At 39.1% G+C, this 15876-nt stretch overlaps 1 protein-coding gene across 1 annotated transcript in view; it reads right to left on the reverse strand.

Moving 5' to 3' along the window:
- Positions 1–14977, reverse strand: part of pard6gb (par-6 family cell polarity regulator gamma b) — a 33392-nt gene extending 18415 nt beyond the window's left edge. Inside the window, exons 1-2 of the mRNA XM_032581631.1 lie at positions 14657–14977; positions 8133–8355 (exon numbers count right to left, since the gene is read on the reverse strand). Coding sequence (XP_032437522.1) covers positions 8133–8355; positions 14657–14728 — 295 coding nt within the window. The 5' untranslated portion in view covers positions 14729–14977. The remainder of the gene's footprint in view (positions 1–8132; positions 8356–14656) is intronic.
- Positions 14978–15876: the final 899 nt, after the last annotated feature.

Here is a 15876-nt window from a genome sequence, read left to right on the forward strand (position 1 = left end):
TAAAACGGGGATTAGTGCGAGTTTTCTACTGTTGTGCACACATCCAGAGCATGCCTGGCCTTGTCTTGTCATCCAGCAGAGCTGTAATTAAGGAGGAACTGCAGTGAGCAATCTCACAGCGAGCCGTCTCTGCACAAACCAACGACTCCGCCCTCGAAAACCCGCTAAACGCCCACCCGGCATGCTAACTCCCCACTCTCCCTAACCCTAAATGCTCGCTCCTTTTCCTCGCTCTTCTCATGCCTCTGCCAAAAATGTAGCCGGGGAATTTTTCTCGGTTTTCCCATATCTAGTCCATCTCAGTGTCTCCGTCTTGGAAATTGCCATTTGTCATTTATGAGTAACAATTTATTCATAAAAAAAAGTTGTTTGCTGAAACTACTTTCAGCAAACAGAGGAAACTAATCTTTTGCTGAAACCTCAAAAACAGCTCATTAATCGTGATCCAAAAACATGAGGATGTGCTTCATTTAAAACAGTATTAGCAATGCATACCTCACTTTGAGAGTATTAAAATGGTAACATCTGGGAACTTAAGGAATAATAGCATTTTTTAAATTTAATTATTTTATTTGTTTGGTTTTACACACAGCAGTCAGGGTTCTAGATTTTCGCTATAACAAAAAAATAAAGACAGATCAGCTTCTTAATATGATGTTTTTGGACTTTTTTTTATGGTAATAGATCTGCTTTAAAAGGCAAAAAATAATAATAAAATAATCTGGCAAGGAAGCCAACCCATAAACAAGAATAAAAATTAAGCTTTCTGGAAAAAAAAATCCTTCCTATAGACGACTTCTACAGCTGTTAGAGAGATGTCAAAATAAATGTGCGCTTCAGTCAGTTAGTCTATAAATCAGATAAACATGTCACATATTCTTAATGTTCTTTTAAGCCATAAAAGCAAGAGAGGAAAACAAACATTTCAATCTTGTTTTTTCCTCTTTAAAAGCCTCAAGGAGTGGCTGCAGTGGTGGTGGTGGTTTAGGATGTTGTTTGCTCCGGAAAGACCGGGTCAATTTTAACTTGACCACTGAGATCTCTGACACTCAACACAACAAAAAAAAAATACAAAGACACAATCATATCTGTAAGTCAGACACAGGAGTTTATAGAGATCCTATTTAACATGAATGAAAAGCTTCAGGGTTTCAGGAAAGATCCATATTAAATCAGGGTTTTTTTTTTTTTTTGTCACAATAGAAAACACTCTTATGCTACCAGGTTGGACAAACACCAACACTCTTCGGTGCAGACACCACTACAGAGCAAAGAAAAAAAAAAAAAAGACTCAAAATGAACCATTTTCTGGTTCAGTGAGGTTTTTGAAGAATAAAATAAGAGGAAGCACTGATATGCAAGAAGGTAAAATTAGTTTTACATAAAGAGACATATCTGCAGTTCACCAAGGCTGCAAAAGAGCGATGCTTTCAGCAGGAAATGGAAAGGCTGAACAGTGTCTTAAGCTTTTGAGGTTTTAATCTCAGTCATGGAGGATGCCGATTTTGAAAATGTTGGCAGACTTTTAGAGAAAACACACAAAGTATATTTAATAATTTAGCTAGTAATTGTAGATATCCTAACCTGGGTAATCCCAAATGTAACGTATCATAATCATTTTGTCTACGTTTTCAAATTTAGACTTTAACATAAGTCTGCAGCACTAAACTTATATATAAATCTCATAACAGATCTTAAAGATATATCAAAATCAGGTAGAAGCTGTACAGAACCACAGAATTTGACCCTTGAACTCTGACCAGTTCTTTTGTCCTTAAAAACAAGATTTTACTTGACCATTCCAAGACAAAAAGTGAATACTGTTCTATAAAATACTCATTAAAACTGTAAGAGGGGTTCCTGACAGACACTCCTTTCCCATGATGTCTGGAAAGTTCACTGTGGGAGAGCAGGAGGGGTGGGTGAAGGAGCGGTTCAAAGAGGGGTCGTAAACCAAAATGAAAGCAGGGACTTAGGAAACATAAACTCCAATATACTTCTGACAACACAAGAGTTTAATTAAACTGCCAATTCTGCCCCCCTCCACACACCCTGCAACAGAGACCAAAGAACAAAGACGAGCATTGCTACTCTGTGTGTCAGCTGCATACCGACATGTGTGTCTGAAACTGTCAAACAAAAGTTTCAGAAACCCAGTGAAGACATCTCAGACAAGCTGCATGCTTGGCACTTGACCGGGGTTTGTGCCTTCATGGCTTTTTGTGTCGGCTGCTGAGATTTACGACGTCGCTCAATCTGCTTTTCTGTGCTGCTGCAGTCAGAGACACAAAGAGAGGCCTCTCCACACCAGACATGGCTGCCGCTGCTGCTGTGTCCGGCTCCTGGCAGGGATCAGGCATTTCCATCACACTTGAACTATGACGCTTAATGCAGAAAGACACCCAGAGAAAAGGCCACACAGGTTTTTATTGAAAGGCCCAACCACACAGACAATTATGTAATCTAAAAGGATTAATGTTGCATGACGACTATTATTTGGAATCGGACGGGGCAAATTTTTACTAGTGACCAATACTTAATAACCTGTTTAAACTTTAAAAATATATCCCCAAATTTCACTCTATTATTTTTCCCCTTTTTGTTCCCGAGAGGAAGAAAAAAAAAAAAAGAGCAGTAATAATATGTTCAGTGTATCCTCGCTTCCTCTTCTCCCCACTTTCTGTCTGCATTTCACCGTCAGGCAGACTCCCCCACTTGTCCTTAATCGTTGAGTCAGGCCTGAGGTTTCTTACGAGAAGGATGACGACCAGTCTGAGCAGCTACGTACAAAGAGAAAATCCCAGAATGCATACCAAGATGATCACCCAGATGGGCTTCTTGGAGAGAATTGCACTTTCAAGGCTTTGTCCAGGAAAAGAAATTAAAAACAAGTAATGACAAGGTAAATAAATATGGTTCCTAAGAAGCATTCCCTCCCCTGTTTTGTTTTTATTGGCATCTTATTATAACGGGAGCTTCCCTACACAGCTGGAGGTCACCAGAAGCACCTGTGTACATGAAGCATGACCACAACAAAAGATTACTGAGGCTAAGCAACAAGACAATAGCTTTATAGGAACAAAATGGATGTGCTGGTATGAGGAAAGGGAACACATTTGGCAAAGCGACAATTGGTTGGTTACACATTAGCATTTCCAAAGTACCCAAGTCAGTTGGTAAAAAATGAAGTCAGGACTGGTTGTCAACATTGCACAACGCACAGAGGTAACTCCTTAAAGCGATGACTAACATCCAACTCCACTAAAGACAATCTGTGAAGTTTTCTTTCAAGCCATTTCATCAGGCTGTCGTAGTTTTCCTGCGTTACTTCCTTTAAACTGAATCCAGTACTAGTGGAAATGACATCGCAGCAGTCTGGGTTTCTGTTAACACATTTCTAATGCAAAGGGAAACAGCAAAGGAGGCCAGCGTCAGGTCAGAGAAGTAACAGTTCCTTTGATCTTTGGGAGACCATGTGGTTCAACATGCAAAACGACATCTGTCTGCAGATCTCAGGGTTTTTAAAAAAAAAAACTTGTGCTACATTTCCACATCTCTCTTTAGCTTGGCTGATGTCGGTATCCGTGGGTTGTTGGAGTCGTAAATATTGGCACGCTACATCTGAAGCCAAATAGAGACGACCTCGGATCAGCTGAATAACTCTGTTTATTTTAACTCGTAGCCTTTTCCGCAAACAGGGGTCTCTGCTCTTTGTTAAAAAGTTTAGTCTATATGCAGTCTGCTTATACTGTCTGCAAAACAGCTGAACTTTCCCCTCACGAAACGCAGACTGCAGTCTTACCGTTTGGTGACTGGTGCAAGTATCTGAACGAGGGTTTTTCCAAATGATCATAGAATTAAGTTCGGAAAGTTGCAATCAGAACTCCCTCACCTTAAAAGACTAAAGAGCTCAACAAATCAAAAAGCTTATAATATAGCAAAGAACTCTTGAACGTTTGAGTTATTTTGACTTTAAAGTAACCTTTAGCTTCAGTATTTTCTGAAGCATCCTTTAGCATCTATGAATGATAGAGTGTCTTACAATTTGCCTATCAAGAGAGAAAAAAGAAAAAGCAGAAAATGTGGAATATCGTCTGTGATATCGTTGGAGGCAATTCGAAAATATATCGCAATATAATTATTTTTTTTGGCTACATCGCCCACCCCTACCTATTGTAGAGTCTCTCCTCCTAGTAATAAGCTTATAAATACAAAATACACAACAGAACAAAATGACCTAACATATACTATGATAAGATAAGTGAACTTTAAGCTATTAGGAGTTTACTCGTATTCAGTATTCAATTTATAAAATGTTCCTTTAAAAAAATTTTATATTTTCTGAGAGATGACATGCAGAGGTGGGGCAGAAGTGTGTTGCTCTTTGGAAAACTCTCTTTTCTTATCTTATCTGTTTTTTTAAACCAGCTCATGCCTCCATTAGTCAAAACAAAAGAAGAGAGTTCTTGGTTTTATTTGATACATGATCTATCCATGATAATTGTTGGATTTTAGGTTCCCGTAAGTTCTTAGTGGTAGTAACCACAAAAAAACCCCCAAAAACCAAAAAACCAAAAAAAAAAAAAACCTCTTAGGCTTCTACAACCATCAGAGAAACCTCACCAGAAAAACACCCAATCAATCTTCCTTCCATCTCTTCACTCTTTCAGGAGATAAGTGGCGATTATCCAGAGCCTACAAGGCTCCCAGGAATACACCACACATTTCTAACCTGGTTTGTTTGAGTAAAGGTCATCAGTTAAGAATCAGACCCCACAGGGAGAGTAACATGCATCAGGAGCAGGATTATCACTACATCCCAACAAAACTGTGGCACGTGCTGCAGATACTTCCCAAACAAAGGAAATCTAGGCCTGCGAGGGAGTGTCAGGTAGATGAAAGAGAGCAGCACATGCTGTCATAGCCATTGTTAATGCAGGAGGAGTGGAAAAGGATGCACATGGACTCTCAAAGTTATCTGATCTGAGGGTGGAGGAGGCCATCTCTCACTGAGTTACAGGTCAATTCACATCCCATGGCTTTTAGTAATGAGCTATTAGTTTTCTTTTCATGTTTTATATGTAAATCCAGTAAAATCTTTGAAGCTCAATTTATAGTCTAATCCGCGATGATAATCTAGTTTCCCAGCATAATAAATAAAACACAGGTTGGACTCTTTAAGGGGTGTTTTCTTTTTAAACGCACATCAATGTCTAGTGATTCCCAATAAATATTTATTTTACTGTCCAAGTCTCAGTGTTGATGTGTGTTTTCACATGGGGTGGTCTGCTGACCCCGGTCACAGAAGACACACGGTGACACCACTGATGACCTGCACTCACAGGGTGGTACTGTCTGATACAGTCATTATCATGCTCACTTTCTCATGCCAGCATCACAATGGGTGCAGGGTATCTGCTCTGAGGAATGAGGTACTCGCACAGCCACACATTCACCTCTTTGTTTGGCTGCTAACAAAAGGCTGCAGATACGCAGGATGGTCAGACTGCCTCAGCGGCACATTCTTATGAACCACATCACCATGGCCAGAGCGTCATTTTCAGCCAAAACTCCTTGCCATTTTCTGCTCTACTCCCAGGTCACCTTTTCTTAAAGGACTGTTACTGCTTTCCAGTAAAGACTTATGTAGCTTTATGCTGTACAAATCTAGAACTCAACTCAGAACAACTGGAACCTACATTTAGTTTTATCAGAGCAAGAGCCCAGAGAAAACCCCTACTAGTTTATAGATTATGGACTACTTATTCTTATTAAACATGGTGAACCAACACGTAGTTTTATACTTTTACCCTTTTGTTTTTCTTTTAGTTTTGTTTGTATTTTCTTCTAATTCATGCAAAGAACTTTCAACTGCCTGGTTGCAGAATATGTGCTATATTAAAAACAAGTACCTTACCTTTCAATATGAGATTACATCAAGAGTAAAAGAGCAAAAATAAAAATGCTAAGTTTGTATGTGTGTATATATATATATATATATATATTCTAAATGCATCAATAAATGTACAACCATAATGATTTATATTAACCAAGATGCACCAAGCTGAGATTTGTAGCCAATTTCCAATAAAACTCTGATCAATTTTTGCAAATTCCAATTTCTCTATAAGAACTGGGATTTGCAGCATTTAAAATATTGTTTTTAGCCTTTTTTGACATGAGCAGTTATTCACAATGAGAGGCAGCAGAGTGTGAGTGAAGGAGGAGTTGCTGTAAAAAGATTGGAGATAAACAATTAAGATTTGAATGGTATATTCCTGCATTTGATATCTGACCTGTTGATTCTGATTTCGACCCTTTCCAACTGCTTATTCTGAGGTCTGATATACATAACCAAAGGTTTGAGCTGCAGAGATGGTCCAACAGAAAATTGCAAGACTATCTTGATTAAATATATTCCCAATTTTTATTTGATTTTATATAACTCAAGATGAAATCATCTTAACGCAGGCTTTTGCTTGAAGTGTTTGTGGACCTAAACAGTGGTAATTGTTACTCTTGACACATTTAATGAACACAGGAAAATAGAGGGAGGCACGTGTGACCCGCTTACCGCTCATCTGACCTGATCAAACCAAAACCACATAATTCCAACCTCTGACTGCACCTCAGATGTACCTCTTCAAATTATCCTGTACGTAAACTTATTATAGCAATTTGACCAGTTGGTGCTAAAGCATTAATAACCAATTCGTTTCTGTGTGTGTTCCCTACAGAATGTAGCTCCTTTTCATATGTCTAAGGCTTCCCAACAATCTGCAAGCAATTTCTATAATGCAACACAACAAACGGAGGTTGAAAGCTCAAAAAAATATAATAAGAGTCTTCCAGCCATTTGTTCAAGTCTACTCTGAGTCAATCTGCCACTTCGACGGCTAGAAGAAACACCCACAAGGGGATGAAAATTGTTGTTTTCATACCCAAATGTAACCGGAACTGAAACAACCACGACTACAAAATAAGAAATGGTTAATGCAGCCAAATGACCAGCACCAACTTAAGCCTTTCTGATTCATCAACAACTTCCATTTTGAAGAAAGTGGTGATCAGTATGATCTGCTAACTCTTGGGTATGTTGCATTCACTGATCACATGAGACAGATTGTACATTTGAGTTTCTGACTTGGCAGATCCAAAATGCCGGTTTCGTCAAGCATTTCCACGAATTACTCACAATAAAAACTATCATTGGATTAAACATCCTTTATAGCATTTAACACCAACAAAAGTGAGTTTAGTCAGCTTTAGCTATCTTAGTTTTCAGGAACACAGGCTGATTTGGGCCTCTTTGAAACCTATTCTGAGATGGAAATCCACATCATTACTGTTCACAAAACTGCTGCACAGCGTTTGAATTTTAGCCACCGGACTGCAATTAAAACAATACTCCAGAGTGTCCACACACTACCCAACACCGCGAGGAACATTCCTAGAAGGATCAAGAGTATGAATAGATGTGAATGCTGATGGATGCATTTGCATGCTATCTAGCTCTCTGGCAAGCGGTCAAAACCCTCTCCAAACTTGGGGATCAATGACAGAACAGGGATGGAGAGAGGAGTTGGTTCCCATTCAGCACGCTGTGGGTTTTGGTATTGAACAAATATGCGCTTGCATGCAGGCACGAACGCAGGGAGCTCCTTCAGGAACCTCCCTTTTCATGCAGATCTTTTGTCTCTCTGTAATGTCTGGTATGCCAGCTCTGCTCAATGACCTGATTTCTATGGGGCTGCCGAGGCACCGATCTCTCTCCCTGCGTTTGTGTCTGTGTTCATCTGCCTGCAAGGCCTTCCTCTGGATAAAGCACAGGGCTTAGCAGGGCAGACAGACACAGACCAAGGCTGATCCGGTGTATAAGAGCGCAGGGGACACAAAGAACACAAACAGAAAGTCTTGCATGAAGTAAACAGAACGGGCCTCAGGGCAAACTTAATTGAATGAGGAAATGTATATATTTTTTCCCCCTCAAGTTGCCAGAGTGATTGCAATGGACGAAGCAGTTAATAAAAATCGACGTTTACTTTACATTCTAGCTAGTTTCAGGACATTTAAAACAGAAATATTTGATTCTACCCAACAAAATTTAAGACAAATTGTTTCTGTACACTTACCTCGTCTTTGTACGAATACCCTGAGTAGGGGATGAGCCGAGTCGACTGCCTTGGAAAAGTTCTCGTCGTTGTTAATAGGCAGGAAGTCCCCATGAGTGTCGGCGTATCCAATCATCACCTCTATATTCGCCAGGCGGTGAATGTGCAGGATGAGCTTGTAGAACTCCTCGAATTTACCAGGCTTGATCCGGTTTACGGAGAACCGTCGGAACTCTGCTTCGTACTAAAGAAAGAGGAAGAAGGGGAAAAAAATATATATAGATGTTAATCCTAAAGTAGAAAACTAGGATGCCACTTGGATAAATAAAAAGGTACAAGCAGTTGGCGGATAAGGCACGGCAAAGCAAGCTTCTGAACAATGTATAAATAAAAATGACACTTTGAAAAACCAGTTTTAACACAGCCAGTGCATATTTTCAAACATTTGCATTACACAGCAGCAAAAAACATTGACCTTCAGGGAAGAAACAGATTAACGTTGCTTTTCAACATACCAAATGCAAAGTCAGAGAAATAATTATATCTTAGTAAGAGAAATGAATTTCATTTTGCACATACACTGCTTTTATGCTAAGCTACTGCTTTAATTAGCACAGACTCAAAACCAGAAGATACATGCATAGTACCATATTTATTCAGTTTATTCAACCTGATAAATTTTGATACAAATTTTAAAAATTATTTATGATGATAACCACAATTTTTGGGTTCCGTTTTGTAAAGCACAAATAGGCCTCATTACTGTCTGACTTGTGGAATCTGGAAAAACATATAATCTGAAGAACCTCATATCTAAACTCTAAAGAAAGTAAAATGAAAAGGAAAATCGGTTTTGAAGTGGCCTAGTCAATGTCTAGACATAAATCTATTTGAGCATCAAATCATCCAATATGGCTGAATAAAAATAATTTTGCAAAGCAAAGCTGGCCAGGTTTCCTCTACAGCGCTGTAAATGCCTCGGTGACAGTTATCGCCTTAACTTGATGACAGTAGTTGCCCCCAGGGATGGTAGAACCATTTATTACGCTTAAGAGGCAATTACTTTTCCACGTAAGGCTCAGTTGTTTGTACAGCTTGTTTTGTTTAATAAATGAAATAATCCTTTCAGCATGGCCTTCAGTACTACTCAGGTCTGATATTTAAATGTATTGGATGGTCTAACATTTAAGTGTGACAAAAAAAAGCAAACATAAGGATTCTGTAAGGGGCATTTCACATCACTGAACTAGGCCTTAAGATTAATTAACTACCAGCAATATGTATTCTGTTTCTTTAATGGTTTGTAAACAGACTGTGAAGCTCACAGTTTCCGCCTCATTGAATGTGTTAGCAGCCAACCAAACACTCTGTGTAACGTTAGATAAACCAGGAGAGAAAATAAATGAGTGTAAAAACTTTGGATCGTATTCATTTTACGGAAAAAGGACCCATTAAACAACATTTTTTCTACCATCTACTGCAGCTCAAATGTCAAATGTTTGAGCAAATACTTCCTCAGGAACGCTAAATGTCATCCCTTAAAAACAGAGCAACTTTAGTGTACTCTAGATCTTCTATAGTTCTGCTCTCTCTCACCATCACGCAGCCTGAACGCACTTCACTAAATATATCTCAAAATAAGAATCAAACTAGATATTCTATTGGGGATATAAAGTGCAATTAATTTGGTATCAGATGCGACCGGATTTCTCAATAGCACACCTGGAAAAAATCTCAGGTCGCACTGGTGCAACCAGTTGATGAGGGTAAAACAAATAAAACCCCCTGTGAAACTGAAAGTCTCCTGAAGTTTCACAACAGACATGTTTACAGAGACAGCAAAGGGCGGGGACCCTCCCTCTGATTGGCTCTCTTTGTTTTAATTTGTCCCACTAAAGTCCTAATGGCTCCGATTGTTTCATGACGCCAAAATGTTTAATCTGCTGGAAAACTTAACAAATACAAAAGAAACTTTCCTGAGTTAATCACTGAAAACAGAAGTCGGCTATTTCAGTAAAACATTTTTATAGCTAGATAAACCACATGAATGAATCATATTAAACACAAAATTTAGTAAAATAAACACGGAATAAAGCTACACCCTAAATGATTCATGCGTCTGGCAGATCTATTTAGCTCTTAAAACATCTTCTAATTAAGATTTTCTTTTAATTTCATTTATCTTGAGGTCTAAGTTTCAGCTTATAGAAGCTCTTTAGACCTTTTTTGAGTAATTCTGCTTAAAATAATACATTTATTTACTAGATTGTCTACTAATAAAAAAAAGAAAGAGAAAAGAAGGTTAATCTGTAGAAGAGCAATATTTGGGTGCATCTAAGGAAAAAAAAAGTTAGGCACACAAATAGTCTAGAGTAGACTATCCTTTTAAATAGCTCTGCACCTGTCTCTACTTCTGCTTACGTCACCGACCCCAACTTTGACAGTCTTCTTCCCCCAATGCCAACTTCCACACTGAAGAGTGTTCTTACTTTGACCTGGTTGCACTCATGGACGTTGGTTCACCATTTGATGCATGTGTACCAGTAAGAACAGATTTTTGCGATGGCTTTCTTGGATAGGTCAGTAAAACATCATAACCTCAAGGCTGAAATTTATAGTAGGCGAAAAAAACAACAACAAAAAAATTTAATTGTGACTCAGAAACGCAGGTATACAACCAAAACATAAAAGCGCACCTCAATAATCCACAGCAAAAGACAACAGCAGCAGTTCTGCTGCGTGATTCACATGGGTAATTTGTAGCCGTTTGTTACTCTAATCATCAGCTTACATCACAAGTGAGCTGATGTCAAAGGCAGAAAGCAGAGAGAGAGAGAGAGAGGATCAGGGGCGAACAGGAAGGAGAGGAAAAGTGCTGACATGGTTGCAGACGGGCAGAAGATATGCTACACCCACCACTGTAATTAGAAGATGGCATATTCATTTCAGAGAAAGCCTAGTGGGGATGCCAGAGAAACTTCCTGCCAGGTTTACTTCAGGCACAACTTGCGAGTCAGCTTTATGAAAAGCCCCATTTGGGTTTAAGCTAATATAAACCTAGCTACTCCAGAGGATGACACAAGAAGCCGATCAGCAGGTTCTGTCGGTGTTCAGTCAGAGTTGTTAACTTTGTTGGAAAGGGAAAGCTCGTCTGTAATTAAGTCTGCAATACTTAAACATGTTAAACTTGAGCTACCAAATTGTCCAGAGATCTGGTTAGGAAAGTCTTCTTGGTACGGTATGTCATGTTCATTGTGCTCCATGCAGAACCACCCCAAGGCCTGGAGCAAGCCTGAACATGGCATGATTATTCACAGGCTTAAGCACTCAAACCCAGTACTAAGAATACATCACCTCAAACATGACATCACCTGTCCTTCTGGCCTATCAGGACGAAGTGACGCCGAACAAGCTCAAACATGCCTGGAAGCCTCCTAACTGACACACAGGAGAAAAAGGAAGATAAGTCACTTCTTACTTTGGTCAACACTCACTTCTTTGTCTTCATCATGCAACGCTCTGCACGTCAAGGTTGACTTACTGATTCTCTGTAAATAAATTACCGACTATGAAGTTAGCAGATAATAAATAAATAAGTTCTTTATTATTTAAGGTATGCAAAACAAAGTTTTTAGGTAGTGTGGAAGAAAACTTCACCACCACTCTCACCTACCTACAGTTTATCCCCCTTCCCCCCCCAACACACACACAGCGATAAGAGCTTTAGGTGACTGAAACCAGCTCCTTGCTGAGGCTCCTTGACAGACAGCCAGACACCTCCAATGTTATCCCTGATAAGCTTATCGCTGGAACAGTTTCCCTTGAGAAAACCAAACATGTACTGCCAAGCGCCAAGCACACACACATACACACACACACACACACAACCAATCAGAAGCACACAAAAGTATCAGAGCAAGAAACACACAAGCGCCACTACTGGAAATGTGGAGGAAGCTTATCTAACGTTCACACGGTTTGTGTTTTCTTTTGGACAAACATTTTAAGCATCAGCTAGCTTTAAGGGTTTGATTTTTTTTTGTAGTCAATATTGCCTGCAATTAATGACGAGTAACAGGAATGTCATCTTTTCTTCAGGTTAAACTGTGTTTAGAACAGTTCTGTTTTGCATTTCTAACAGGCCAGAGAAGTACAGAGGACAGCAGTTCTGGTTGGAGTTGATTTCTAACTAAACTTATTTCTTGTTAGGAGACAAAGTTATACCAGCAAAGTTTCAGTCCAGTGGCAAAGCAAACTTGGAGTGATCTTTGGAAATTGTTCTTAGAGATATGCATATGGTTCAAATAAGATGCTGTTTGTTAACAAGAAAAACTAAAACTAAACAAACCCCTCCAGCCTTAATAGAATAAATTTAAGACGGGGGTTTAGGAATCTTTTACAACATTGTGTTTCTACAGTGATTCTCTTTTTCAACAAATTAAAACTCGGCTTCTGATGTATTTTTTGTTGATGTTGAAATTTCTCCTGAAAGGAACCAGTTGCAAATGCCCGCAGTTGGAATACCACTGGTTTAGACCAAAATTAGACCATATTTTATTATAATGGCATTAAATTTGCACGTCAGAAAATAAGTTGGACACTGTTAAACTCTCCTAAACTTGATTCAGAATGAAACCAACCTGGAGATGATGAGTTATTTTCTTTTTAATAGTGCCACAGACATCTTGGCCATGTTCTAAAATTGGAAGGAGATCCGGTTTTGGTGACAGATGCACTACAGATGGGTTCCTCCGTGGAAAAAGGGCCGATTGTCGAACCTTAAGAAAACGTGAAAACTAAACAATAATGCCCTGAAATGTTCTCCCTATAATTCAACTTGATTGCCCCAAAACTGAGTCGTTTTTACATAATATTTAAATGCAGTATGGATGAATCAAGACATTTTTAGCCCTTTCAAATCCAAATTGGCAGAAAAAAATATATCGGAATGTCACCAATTCCCATCTTACGTATGTCAGTATGAACTAAATATAGCTTTCGCCATTTATCTGTTGTCTCAATCATAGTTGAGGTGAAGGGCTGAACTGAGCAGCTTGGACTCTTCAGCACACGGGAAGCAGGCTGGAAGGGAAACAAAGTGACAGAGTCACGTAATTCTGTGCGTGAGGAGCTACATCTGATCAAACGGAGGGGGAGAGGGTGGAGAGAACGCGTGACGCAACAGGACGGTGAGTCAGCTCTCGGTGTGATGATGACGCTGATGAAGTTGCTCTGTTCCAGTGCTGCTCTGTGGCAGCTACACCCACAAACAACCCCCCCCCTGGTGGCATCACAGTCAAACGATGCAGAAGAAAGCGACTCTCCGAGGTCACCGTGTGTGTTCCTGGTTGACCCCTGGACTAGATGTTTGCCCACCTGCTGTCAGCTCCCCAACCGGAGCATCTGTCAACCGTCTCACAGACCTGTCAGGTGGACAGACGGGGGGAGGGGCTCCTTATCAATCTTCTCGGGCCGTGGTGATCACGGTTGGCTGAACGCCTTTTCGGATCAACTTTTGTTTTCTACTCAACTTTCTATAATTGAGCTTGAATGCAGCACTCTGGGAAGACGATTAGTTACTCACTGATTGATAAAAAGAAGAGAGTTTGAAGGTAATCCACTGGCTTTGGTAAACACGATGGGGAAAGCAACTCTTGACAGATTCTGATGAGAGTTGATCACCTCTACGTTTGCGTGTGTGGTGACCCCTGAAGCATATAGCCTTGTGAATTTCCCACAAACTACTGGCTGGACCTTTTCCTTCCACTAAACTTTCAATTACTATGATTGGATACATCATTGTGTTCAACCCCCCCAAAAAAACAATCGGTCCTCTGTATCATTTAAAATATCTGAGAAACTCAGTTTTGGGTTTTAATCCAGTCTTTAAACATTTTAAATGAGCATAATTCAATATTTATCAGTGCAAACTAAATGTATCAATTCTTTCCTAAATCCCTGTAACAATGGTAGGAATTTCCACAGGAAACCTGGTTCCCCTTTGATGAAACAAAAATCTTTACATAAGTAAATTTAACATGATTCTACAATTAATTGGTTTATGGATATGGCAATTGATTCAAATTAGCCACCAGATTCTAGGCCTCCAACAAAACAACCCTAACATATGTAGAATAAATCGTAACTACTGCAGCCACAATGTTACATTTGATAGATTTTTTTTTTCCACATGTTCTCCTAAGATTGTCGCTGAACAAACAAACAAACAAACAAACAAACAAACTGTATTGTGTTTTAAACCCCACAAAGCGTTGTGACAGCCAATAATGATCAGTCAGCACACAATCTGAATTGTCGGAAATAAAAACAATCGCTGCAGTTCACACAGAAACACCCAGAACCCGGTCCGGTTCGGATCAAAGCGTTGCAAAGAGAAGGAAATGTGTTAGTTGCAGGCAGATTCTCCCTCCAGCTCCTGCTTCGCTACTGGACGACCATGTGTGCGATTTTTTTCCTTTTTTTTTTTTTTCTTCTTACACCAAACTCTCGTTGAGTCTATAATTTATTTACATAAAACCACCCACCTTGCTCTTCACTTCCACGGCGTCACAATCAGCGTGTCGCAAAGGTTGCGACTTGTTAAAGCTCCGATTCATTTTGGTGAACGAAAGAGGGAGAAAAAAGAAAGGGGGAAAAAAGTTAAGCCTCCCTTTTTCCGCAGAAAGAGGGGCTCCGATCCTCAGCTTTTTCTTTAGCTTTTTCTTTGTTTGTGGTTTCTGCTCTTCTTGTGGGTTTCCAAAGTGCTCCGTCAGAAGCGAGAGATGACTTCACGTTGCAAAAGCCAGCGAGAAACTAACCGCGTTGACTTGTGGAGAGTGGGGTAAGTTTTGAAATGACATCAGCCCTCCTTAAAAAAAAAAAAAAAAAAAAGGGATTCAGGGAGGCGTTCGAGTAGCGCTCGTTAATCGGACGTTCCTCACTTCAAAATGTTCAGTAAAACAACGAACAAGAGATGGAAATGAAGAGACTAGTTTCAGAAAGCGTGAAGAAACACGAAGAAGAAAAGTAAATGTAAATGTAGAAATAAAGACACCGTAAATGAATACATGTTTGCAAATAAAGAGAGAAAGAAATGAAAAAGGAAAGAAGGAAAGAATCAAGAAAGAGGAAGAAAGACAAAAAATGCTTTTTAAAAATGTATTTATGATTTTTAACGCAACAATGAACACCATATATAAACATTCAAGTCATACTTGAGACAGTGATTTGAAGAATAAACACAAACCAATAAATGACCAAAACAAGAACCAACAATAAAACAAGGCACACAAACAAAAACCCAGCAATTTAAGTAGGTGAATGATAAAAAAAGTAGATAACCAAAAAGCAAACAAACAGAGGTTACAGAAAATAAATTATAAATTAGACTGAAAGCAAATAAAACGTGTGAGGTCTTTATAAAAGAAAAGGCTTTTTATAAAGACCTCAAACATCTGTGGAGAGACATTAAAAATATAAACAAAAGTTTTTTAAAAATTCACAGCAGCTGCAAAGCCAAGCAAATCTATGATTTACTAACCAAAAAATGTCAAGAAGGTACAAAAATAAAGTTAAAATAGTAGACTCATACATGTAAAGGATTATATGGACATGTATACACAAAATGACACAGTTACAGTATTCATAGGTGATTATTCACCTCTGGAAGGAACAAAATTCAGAACGAAATACATAAACCCCTTAATTTATGAAAACAACTCCACCGATTAAAACAACTAAACTATTGAAGAACTCGTCAGGAAAA

Source organism: Xiphophorus hellerii, chromosome 13 (genome assembly GCF_003331165.1).
Source record: "Xiphophorus hellerii strain 12219 chromosome 13, Xiphophorus_hellerii-4.1, whole genome shotgun sequence".
Taxonomy (NCBI): domain Eukaryota; kingdom Metazoa; phylum Chordata; class Actinopteri; order Cyprinodontiformes; family Poeciliidae; genus Xiphophorus; species Xiphophorus hellerii.